The 10,680-nt window shown below is 51.3% G+C and overlaps 1 protein-coding gene across 1 annotated transcript; it reads right to left on the reverse strand.

Annotated features, from left to right (window-relative positions):
- Positions 1-202: 202 nt before the first annotated feature.
- Positions 203-10,546, reverse strand: LOC104126937 (5-hydroxytryptamine receptor 7). The gene is made up of 2 exons (XM_009639554.2): positions 10,038-10,546; positions 203-974 (listed from the first exon to the last, which is right to left on the reverse strand). Exons 1-2 carry the CDS (start codon positions 10,544-10,546, stop codon positions 203-205), a joined length of 1,281 nt encoding a protein of 426 aa, XP_009637849.1.
- Between the last annotated feature and the right edge of the window lie 134 nt (positions 10,547-10,680).

Here is a 10,680-nt window from a genome sequence, read left to right on the forward strand (position 1 = left end):
AGGGCTGCCCACTTATTCCCAAGGCAAGGAGAACCACAGCTCCTCCTGGAACGAGGGGAAGGGATGTCACTCAGCAGCAATGTCTGGCAGGGGGACAACAGCACGCATGGTTTCTGCCAGCCCTGAGAGGCAAGAGAAGCAAGGAACCTGAAATGGAGAGGCAGGAGTTCGTTGGTCAGGCACTGAGCGGGAGGATGTGGTTCTACAGGATGCATTCGTGCCTCTCTGTGGCCTTCAGGGCCTCATGCATGCTGGCGGCGGAGAGCCTCCTGTTGATGTTCCTGTACCTGCACCTCAGGAGGTTCCAGAAAGTAGTCCTCAAGTCTCGGTTAAAGAAAGCATAAATCAAGGGGTTGATGAGGGAGTTGGTGTATCCCAGCCAGAGCAGAGTCCTCTCCAGCCGCAGGGGCATGCAGCTGCAGCGGATGCCGCAGATGAAAGGCCGAGCCGTTGACATCAGGAAGAATGGAAGCCAACAAAATGTGAATGCCCCCACTATAATGCCGAGGGTCCTGGCTGCTTTCTGCTCCCGTTTGAAGATGGAAATATTCTTTCGGTCTTGCCGGAGCAGTTTGGAGAGCGTGGCGCATTCCTCCACCGCTTTGGTACGCTTGGAGCTGTGGTGGCCCCGGCTGGAGGTCTCTAGGCAGTAGACGCCCTCCTCTTCATAGTGCTTGGGGAAGTTCATGAAGCGGTGCTTCTCGGCGCTGACCTTGGCAGCTTTGTAGATCCGGATGTACATGACGAGCATGACCGCCATGGGGATGTAGAAGGCAACCCCCGTAGAGTAGACTGTGTACCCAAAGTCCTGGCTGATGAGACAGACTCTTTCCACAGTGACATTCTTGGCCCAGCCAAAAAGAGGAGGAAGGGTGATGGAGGCAGACAGGAGCCAAACGATGAAGACCATCTTGGCCATCAGCTTCCCATTTTGCCTAACGGGGTACGTCAGTGGCCGAGTGATCCCCAAATACCTGGAAAAGAGAAGAGTTGCAATGGGTTAGGAGGGTTGCAAGGTACGGATGCTGTTGGGTCGTTTTCATTTCTAAGCAGCTGTTAATGCTCTGTCATGGGAGAATTTCAGCCCTGGGTGGGAACAAGAAATGAAGTCCCCAAATGAAAGTGTTCCTGGAGACATGCCGTTGCAGAATCTTCTGTGAAATACGTTCCACGCCCCTCAGCTCTCTTGCCTAAACGCCGTTTTGATTATTCCCCACTACTTTCTTGCAACCACTCCATGCATGACACGAGGTGTCATTTAACTGCTGGGTGCAGTCCGAGCTCCACATGGTTTCCTGGGGAATAAAAATGCTTAAAAAAGTTTTGTTTTCCATCAGAGCTAGTTTGTACAGAGAGCATGTGACATCTTCCAGCCATGGCGTGTAACTCACTCCAGACTGTCGCCCTCCCAGGGCAACACCCAGGAGTGGGATGGGTGATCCATGGAGTAATACTTGCACCAGGATACATCAGGACTGACTCCAGATGAAATGAATAGACTCATACGAGTGTTGAATAGGAAGTGGGATGGGCATCACCTGCAGCTGAGATGCCGCTAAGACAACGTGCAAGCAAAGCAAGGAGCAACCTTGCCTTTGGGCAGACTTGAGGATGTGTCTAGATGGGGCAACATGCAAGCAAGGAGCAACCTTTGGGCAGACTTGAGGATGTGTCTAGATGGGCCCAGAGAGCAAAGCTAGTGACCGGGTGATGGACTGCGGTGCAAGACTCTGAGCAAGACAGTGAGCTGTTGACTCACACCTTCTTTCAGCTGATGGACCATGTGTTTGTATCCTGGAGTGCTGGCACCCATGGGAGACCCTGCTGTCAGCAGCATACCCCATCGCTCCCCTCTCCATCTAGCCTGCAATATTAGGACAAACCTACAGATTCCTGCAATATCTACTGGAGGTGACCTGTAGAAACCAAGACAGGAGCAAGGGCCAGTTGCAAACAGCTGGAGCAGTCTGCTCCCTTGCATGGCCCATAGCTCCTGAAATGATGGTGTCCAGCCCTTCCCAGGGAATAAAATCAGAAGAGCTCCGAGTAGGAGATCTAAAAAGCATGTGATGATCCACAGATTCACAAATCCTGATTCCTGGAGCTAGTAGTTACCTTGGTAGCTTGACTGAAAGGAGCTGATCACCCACCAGCTCCTGGTTAGACCAGGGGGGTGTAATTTTGAACTCTCCTTGATTGAGAGGGTTCATGTGACTGAAAATTGTGTCAACTGTTGGCAAATTACAATTGCAAGCTAATAAATCAGTGGGGAGTCGGCCACCACCAGCCAATGTTCCACTGAAAACCTTCTGCCTCCTATTCAGTCCCAGTCAGTCCAGCAAATGGGTTTCTTTTATGTAACAGCCTTTTCATAGAATCACAGAATTGTTTAGGTTGGAAAAGCCCTTTAAGATCATCAAGCCCAACCATTCCCCTACCCCTGCCATTCCACCCCCAAACCCTGGCCCTCAGCACCGCCTCTGCCCGGCTGTTAAATCCCCCCAGGGCTGGGGACTCGACCCCTTCCCTGGGCAGCCCGTTCCTGTGCCTGACAGCCCCAAGGGGAAGGAATTTTTCCCAATGTCTAATCTTTTTGATTCAAACCTGCCTGTTGTCAGGAATTTCTAGGCATTTTTAGACAGGATCGCATCACCTCTTAATGGTTTTGGATAAGCTGCGTCAGTCCAGAGGGGCAGTGAGAGCAGTAGCTGTATGCATACTTTTTGCTGGAAGCTTTTCCAGGCAAGAATGGGCTTTTCTGCCAGAAGAAAAATTTCTGCAGAGAGTTTTACCTCTGTTCTATTATTATTTTTTTCTGACAGTCAGTCTCGTTGTAGGTGTTAGGAGATTTTTTTCTTCCCTGATTATTTCCCTTTATCAGATTGTCCTCCAAGATTGGAAGAAGATGGAAATAAAATAAAAAAAAAAACCAAACAATTCCTCCTCCCCTCCTGTCTGTTAAATAAATTCAAAGCCCAAATTATTCCCCCCTGGCTCCCTGGTAAAAAGAACCTGAGTTCATTCACTGAGTTATTCGTTTCCTGTTTTTCTCTATTTTTTCTTCAGCTGGCCTTAATCCCCAAAAAACCCCAAGCAAAACTCTCCACGACCACCGATGCTGCTTGGGTGCCCAGCAGTGGTACGGGCTGGAGGATGACATTTGCAGATGAGAAGGCAACGAAACCTCTCGGGGAAAGGGCTTTAACCCCACCACCCATGGGGCTGTGTCTACAAAGGAGAAGACCTATTGAGATGGAGATGGATAACAGAGCTGGTTTTAGTGCTGTCCTTCCAAAACATGCCGTTAACTCCTTCCTACCTGGGCTAAGCAGAGCAAGAAGTGATGAGCCCCGCTGGAAGGTCAGGACTGGCCTTAGTCTGGAGAAGAGGAGGCTGAGGGGAGACCTGATCGCCCTCTACAACTGCCTGAGAGGAGGCTGTAGGGAGGTGGGGGTCGGCCTCTTCTCCCTGGTAACAGATGATAGGACGAGGGGGAATGGTTTGAAGCTGCGCCTGGGCAGGTTTAGGTTGGACATTAGGAAAAACTTCTTCACAGAAAGGGTTGTCAGGTTCTGGAATGGGCTGCCCAGGGAGGTGGTGGAGTCCCCATCCCTGGAGGTATTTAAAAGAAGGATAGATGAGGTGCTGAGGGACAGGGTTTAGTGGTGGGATGGCAGGGTTAGGTTAAAGGTTGGACTTGATGATCTTAAAGGTCTTTTCCAACCAAAGTGATCCTATGATTCTATGACTGGTAGGTGGGAGCAGGTCAGAGGATGCTGCCAAATACCCCTCCTGCTGTAGGAAGGGGCTTTGGAGGGAGAGCAGACTTGATGTACCCTAGGCTGGGAGAAAAACCATGCCCTGCTGTTGCATCTCCAAATTCAGCACCCAAAAAAAAAATCACTTCTCTGTATATCCAGCCCAAGAACCTTGCAAACTAATACAGGCTGTGCTGCGTGATACCCTTTATCATGCTATTACTGGGTTTTCTTTAGAAGCTGATCCACTCGGGATTTGCTGAAACTTCAAGGAATTTACACGCTAGCCAAGCAAAATGCACAGTGACAAGATTTAAAAAGCAGGCAAAGCTGACACATTTCATCTGCGGGTGCCTTGTGCAGTCGCTGCTGGAGGAAACGGAGCCGTTTTGAGGTCTTTGCTTATAATTTTGATGAGAGCAGGAAGACCTTGAAATAGGCCAGCGCTTACAGCAGCGCGGGAGGGGCGATTGCACAGGCGGGCAGTGAAATTCAAATAAAATTCTCTTGCTTTGATTCTTTTTCCTTTTGTGCCTGTGCCTTGTTGTTAATCAAATGCAGTGGTAATCAGGTGACAAAAGCCAGCTCCCGGAGCAGGGATTTACTGGCGGTTTGTGCGGCTTTGCAGGACCCCCATGGTGCAGAGCTGGCTGCGTAGCCACTCGTTCCTTGTTCAGCGAACTTCTCCTGCATCCTCACTCCCGCGGATGCCTGGGCAGCCCGAGCCCTGGCTGCAGGGTAGGAGACCTGCCCCAGGCTGGGCTCCACCATCAACCCCATGGATTGGCCAACTCAGTTCATTTATTCTCCGCTCATAATCATTGAATCCGTATGCCGGGGATTAAATAATAAAGAAAACCAAAACCTCTCCAAAGTGCCCCTATCTCCATTCTGCAGCTGGCGAACTGGGAAAGGACAAATCTCCACTCACAGAGGTTGGCTGAGCCCAAATGAGCCCAGAATTGGGGTTTCCCAGACTCCACTGTTTTACAGCAATCCCGTGCCTCCTCTGGGACAAATTTAAGCTCCGTACCTGGCTTCCAGGCTGCCACCGTGCCTGCCCCATCCCGCTGGAGGAGGGGGAACCTCCAGGTGGAGGATGCAAAGGGTAGCTGGAGGCTGCAGCCACCTGTGGCTTTATCCGCCCATGGTCTAAGCCAGGGGTGGTGGGTGGGAGCATCCCAAGGATGCATTCCAGCTCACTGGAGATAGGGCGCAGGGACCTACCTGGCCTGGGACACGTTCAGATGAAGGGCACGGTAAAGGCAACCCAGCAAAACGCTGTGCAGGTTTCATCCCACTGGCTCTTTCAGGAGGCATCCTTTTTGCGGAGGACAACGCCAAGCTGGAGCATATAATCCGGTTTTGGGTAGAAAATACTTGCCAGGCAGATGGGAGAGCCCCAGTCAGGCTGCCTGGGAAGTGGATGGAGACTTTTTCCTCCAGTAGGAAAACCTAAAATTACAGGTGGGGTTTGGGGAGCTTCTTTTGTCAGCTGCTTGGCATTTTTACGGGGAGCTTCATCAAAGCTGAACAGCGAAAAGGGGGTTTTTTGGCGTTGTTTTGTTTTTGGTTTGTGGCAATAAAGAATCTATAACATTGTCAGGCTTTTATATAAGAAAAACGCAAGAGAAAGATGGATGTTTCCAGCGGTTTTTGATTTAAAGGAAAATCAATCAAACCCCCCTTCAGACAAGATTAGTTCTACCAGCTTCAATCAAGAGGCTTTTAGAAAGCGCTCTGCATTAATAATCAATAATAGCAGCCTACATTTTAATAGTACTCGTCATCCTGGGCAAACCAAGCATCTTTTATATCTAAGCTAACCAAAATAGGCGGACACTTCAGCTGTCAATAAAAACACAACCTCCTCTTTGGCAGGAGCAGGCAGCTGCCCAGCACTGCTGACCGAGTCGGCGTTCGGGGCAGCCCTAGAGGAGATATCGATATTCCCAAGGAGCATCAATGCTGTTCCTCTTATCTCTTGCAGGGCAGGAGGCACAGCTTGCCATCATCACTGGTGGGAATTTCAGATAATGCCTCACTGAGATGAACAACCGTTTCTTCTCTTTTGGAGCAGGGGTTTCAGGCTCTCTGCAAACTCAGCTATCCTTTTGCTTTAGCTTTGTGGTCGGCTTTGCTTTGTATGGGCACAGTAGCTGAAAAGGGTGCTTTTGGAGGTGTTCCTGTCAGGAGCTAAACAAAAAAAATCCTGCCCATCCCAAAGCTGGGGGGGAGGTGGGGATACAGGCATGGTCCTGGACCCGTGCTCTCCCTCAATCTACCTCCATCAACTGCCTTGTGGGAGCAATGAGGATGATGGGTTGATGTGGAGCAATGATGACTTACAGGATGCTCAAGATATGGCCATGGGGCATTCCACACAGCCCGACCCTGGGATCCTTCGGGGCAGAAAGCAGCAGGACAGTGCCCCAGTTGCCTACTCCTCCTTCATGCGTCCAATTATTCCTGTTCCCTCCTCAAGCCCCAATACGGACTGCGCCCGCCAGCCCCTGTGCACTTGCAGCATGCCCTTCCTCCCCCCGGAGCCGAGGTGGGCACAGCCGGGAAGACCCTCCACCCCTTCCCTCCGCCCTGCCAGTCCTCCTTCCACTCCAATGACAACCTTTTCTCTTTTCCCTGGCTCAAAATGCATCTCGGGCAATTGTCCTCTCACTGCTCAGCTTCCCCATCGGGCGTTTGGTGGGGCGGGATGAAGGTCTGGGAGCAAACAGCGACGCCGCAGCCCAGCCGAGCTCCAAGCACGGCACAGCCCCTGTGAAAACACACCCGAAGAGCAAGCCCGAGCCAGAAGACTCAGGCTCTGTGGCAGCCTCTTGTATCACAGGTTTCTCCTCCACCACCCTGCTGAGAGGCCCGAAGCACAGAAAGGTCAAGCCCTTGGATAAAACCACCCGGCAACCGGCTCCCTCTGTCATTCCTTTTGATGCAGCTCCCCTTTCCTCTCCAACATCCAAAGAGGACGGTGGGGTTTGCTCAGCCAGCAGAGCCAAGCAGGTGCTTGAGACCTGCATGAGATGAGGCATGGGACCCTCTGCCTGTGGGGGGGGGGGGATTTGGGATGCTTTTCCCTCTTTGCAGCTCAGCACCAGCAGCGAGAGTTTTGCAGCAAGGGCCTGAAGCTCCTGGGCTCCTCAGAGTCCCACCGAGCTCGTCTGGGTGAGCTGGGCGGAGGTGTTTCCCCAGAGAGCTGGGGGGGTGCTGGGCGCAGAAAAAACACACCCACGAGTGCCTCCAGCACCACCCAGTTAAAAGAGATCCTCGCTGGCTGTACGACCAGTGGGTGCAACTTAGAGCAGCCTTAGGGCAGCTCCCTTTTAAGCTGGGGATTAGAGTTATGCAGATGCAACTCCTGTCCACCCAGCTTCCCCTACGGCCCTCAGCACTGCCCAGGATTTGGCCTCAGCACGTGTGGGCCCCCCCACGCTGGTGTTCACCCCTTCCCAGAAACCTCTTGCCCGGGCCCATTCCAGCAGGGAAAGGCGGCCCAATGGCAACCCCAGGCACAGCGTCCTCCGATTTTGGTCTGCTCATGAGAGACGTGATGGAGCCAAGTAGAATAAATTGTAGTGATTTTTGTGAAAGGTCTGTCCTATTTGTGTGCGAGTTTGGAACAGTGTTTCTCCAAGGGACGGGATGGGACGGGAAGGAAAAAGGAAAAAAAAGGAAAAAGGAAAAAAAAGGAAAAAGGAAAAAAAAGGAAAAAGGAAAAAAAGGAAAAAGCAAAAAAAGGAAAAGAAAAAAGGAAAAAGAAAAAAAGAAGAGAAAACAAGAAAAAAAGAAGAAAGAAAAAATAAAAAAAGATAAAAGAAAAAAGAAAAAAAGAAAAAAGAAAAAAACCCGCAAGATAAAGCATGCTCTTAACTCACGAAAACATCAAGGGCATGGTGCCTTTTCCAAAGCTTCATTCTGAGAACTATACTGAAGCTGGGACATCTCAGTATAAGGCTGCTTACCAGCTGTTTTCTAATGAAAAAAAGAGCTGGAGAAGGAAAATAGAAAAGCTTTGTCTTCTGAATTTTCATCATGTGAATGTGGTACTGAAGAGAGAAACCTGGCTTAGGGTCAGGTAATTACTCTAAGAAGAGGATGTGGTAATACTAATGAAGTCCTGGGCTCCTCAGAGTCCCACCGAGCTCGTCTGGGTGAGCTGGGCGGAGGTGTTTCCCCAGAGAGCTGGGGGGGTGCTGGGCGCAGAAAAAACACACCCACGAGTGCCTCCAGCACCACCCAGTTAAAAGAGATCCTCGCTGGCTGTACGACCAGTGGGTGCAACTTAGAGCAGCCTTAGGGCAGCTCCCTTTTAAGCTGGGGATTAGAGTTATGCAGATGCAACTCCTGTCCACCCAGCTTCCCCTACGGCCCTCAGCACTGCCCAGGATTTGGCCTCAGCACGTGTGGGCCCCCCCACGCTGGTGTTCACCCCTTCCCAGAAACCTCTTGCCCGGGCCCATTCCAGCAGGGAAAGGCGGCCCAATGGCAACCCCAGGCACAGCGTCCTCCGATTTTGGTCTGCTCATGAGAGACGTGATGGAGCCAAGTAGAATAAATTGTAGTGATTTTTGTGAAAGGTCTGTCCTATTTGTGTGCGAGTTTGGAACAGTGTTTCTCCAAGGGACGGGATGGGACGGTAAGGAAAAAGGAAAAAAAAGGAAAAAGGAAAAAAAAAGGAAAAAGGAAAAAAAGGAAAAAGCAAAAAAAGGAAAAGAAAAAAGGAAAAAGAAAAAAAAGGAAAAAAGGAAAAAGAAAAAAAGGAAAAAAGGAAAAAAGGGAAAAAGGGAAAAAGGGAAAAAGGGAAAAAGGGAAAAAGGAAAAAAGGAAAAAAGGGAAAAAGGGAAAAAGGGAAAAAGGAAAAAAGGGAAAAGGGGAAAAGGGGAAAAGGGGAAAAAGGGGAAAAGAGAGGAAAAAAGGAAAAAGGAAAAAAGGAAAAAAGGAAAAAAAGAGAAAAGTAAATAGGAAAAAAAAGGAAAAAGGAAAAAGGAAATCTTTTAAAGCAAAGCCAATCTGGCTAGTGTGCAGCTGCTCCCCTGCGCCCCACTCCTCAGGAGGAAGCCCTGACGTACTTCGTTGCTGCATTTATTCCCTTCCCTCTAACAGACAGACTGCTGCCAGCCCTGAATACACCTGCTGGTTTTAGGAACAGGCTTTTTATCAAAACAAAGCAAGTTCAGCAGCGGAGCCGGACCCCATCGTGTGGCATGGGAGTGCTTTTGCCTTCCAACCAGCAGTGCCCAGCGGAGCAGGGCCGAGGAGCCAAGGGCAGCTCGTAGGGAGCGGGGCCAGCGGGGGCGAGGGCTGTGGGGCAGGAGCTGCTCTTTGCTTGCCGGGATATAACGCCAGCCAGCAGCAGCAGGATTTTCTCCATCCTTTCTGCTTTGTCACCCGGTTTCACACCTGGGGAGGGCGGGAGGGTGACCAGGGAGGGGGTACAGCCGAGGGCACACATCTCATCGGCTGTCTCCCTTCCCTGAGCTCCTTATCACAAACCAGCCCAGCTCAGCGGTGCCGGCGTAAACCCAAACCATCCCCCTGAGAAAGCCAGCACGCACGTCAGATCTGGATCCAGCCCACCGGCTCGTCAGCGCAATGTCCCTAATGACGCAGGCTGCTATAATTAGACCCATGGGGGTGCTGACTTGCCCGAGTCTTGCCAGTTTGCCAGACAGGCTTAGCCTTCCCCTCCCGACCCCGGGTGTGGGAGAGTTGAAGCCAGCAAATCCTCACCAATGCATGCACTGGGCTAAACCAGGGATTTTGGAGACTTAGGATGGGGTGGGGGGAACTGCCGACATCCTTAGCCGAGGCAGAAGTCCAGGGAGCAGCAGAGCATCCCATAGGACTAAGCTCCAGAAGTTCTGTGACCTGGATTTTCAAAGTGCATGTGGGGTTTATTTGTTTGTTTTGTTGGGTAATTTTATGGTCCAGCCTCCTTCCATGGAGAAGGTCAGGTCATGGCTCTATTCTCTAGGCAACGCTCCTCAAGCCAAGAAAGAGCAACGTGAAGCAGCTGCCTAGAGGGGGAGGACTAAGCAAGCAACTTAGAGAAGTTACTTGAGAAAGCACCTTAAGCCCAGCTCCTCCAAAAGGACTGAGGCCCGTAATTCATATGGAAAGCCCTCAGCAACCCCGTGCACCTGGAAAACACATGCAGAAGCATTGATCCAACCAGGAACATGACTCTGGTGGCCCTCACCCTTCAGAAGCTCCTCCATATTTGAGCCCACCTGAATACGTGGCGGGTGCCTTGTCCTCCCTTACCTGTCCACGCTGATGATGCACAAGGTCATGATGGAGGCAGTGCAACACATAACGTCCATGGCGATAAAGACATTGCAAAAAACCTTCCCAAAGAGCCACTCTCCCCCCACCAGGTCTGTGATGGTCACGAAGGGCATGACAGCGAAGGCAACCGACAGGTCGGCGGCTGCGAGGGACACCACCAGGTAGTTGGAGGGCTGCCGGAGCTTCTTGACGATGCACACAGAGATGATGACCAGGCCGTTGCCGGCGATAGTCATGAGGATGATGATGGAGAGCACCGCTCCGATGACGATCTTCTCGGTGTCCCCATAGAGCAGGATCTCCTCGCCGCAGTCCGTCGCGTTGGTGAGGTTGGAGGATGGTGGGTCTGGCTCGGCTGGGACGGAGGGTTCCTCAGTCATGAATGGATTCAGGAGCGATTTCTGAGCCGGGTGCTGCTGCTCTGCATTCTCCACAAAGAGAAGATGGTGCTCCAGAAACCGCCTGGGGCCGGCCCTTAGCAACATGCTCTGAGCTCACCGCAGCGGGCGATGGCACGACTTTTCTCCCAGCAATGACACCTCCAACGACAAACCAGAAGGTTTTATCACAAACAGGCTAAGAAAATAAAATATTCTGCCCTCCCCCCCCCCCCCCCCCA

Source organism: Egretta garzetta, unplaced genomic scaffold, assembly GCF_000687185.1.
Source record: "Egretta garzetta isolate BGI_Z169 unplaced genomic scaffold, ASM68718v1 scaffold265, whole genome shotgun sequence".
Classification (NCBI taxonomy): Eukaryota; Metazoa; Chordata; class Aves; order Pelecaniformes; family Ardeidae; genus Egretta; species Egretta garzetta.

Excerpts from the sequence above, each read along its gene's own strand:
- LOC104126937 (XM_009639554.2), bottom strand. The coding sequence starts at position 10,546 with ATGTTGCTAAGGGCCGGCCCCAGGCGGTTTCTGGAGCACCATCTTCTC. Across the intron at positions 975-10,037 it reads TGCATCATCAGCGTGGACAG|GTATTTGGGGATCACTCGGC; the intron begins GTAAGGGAGGAC and ends TCTCTTTTCCAG.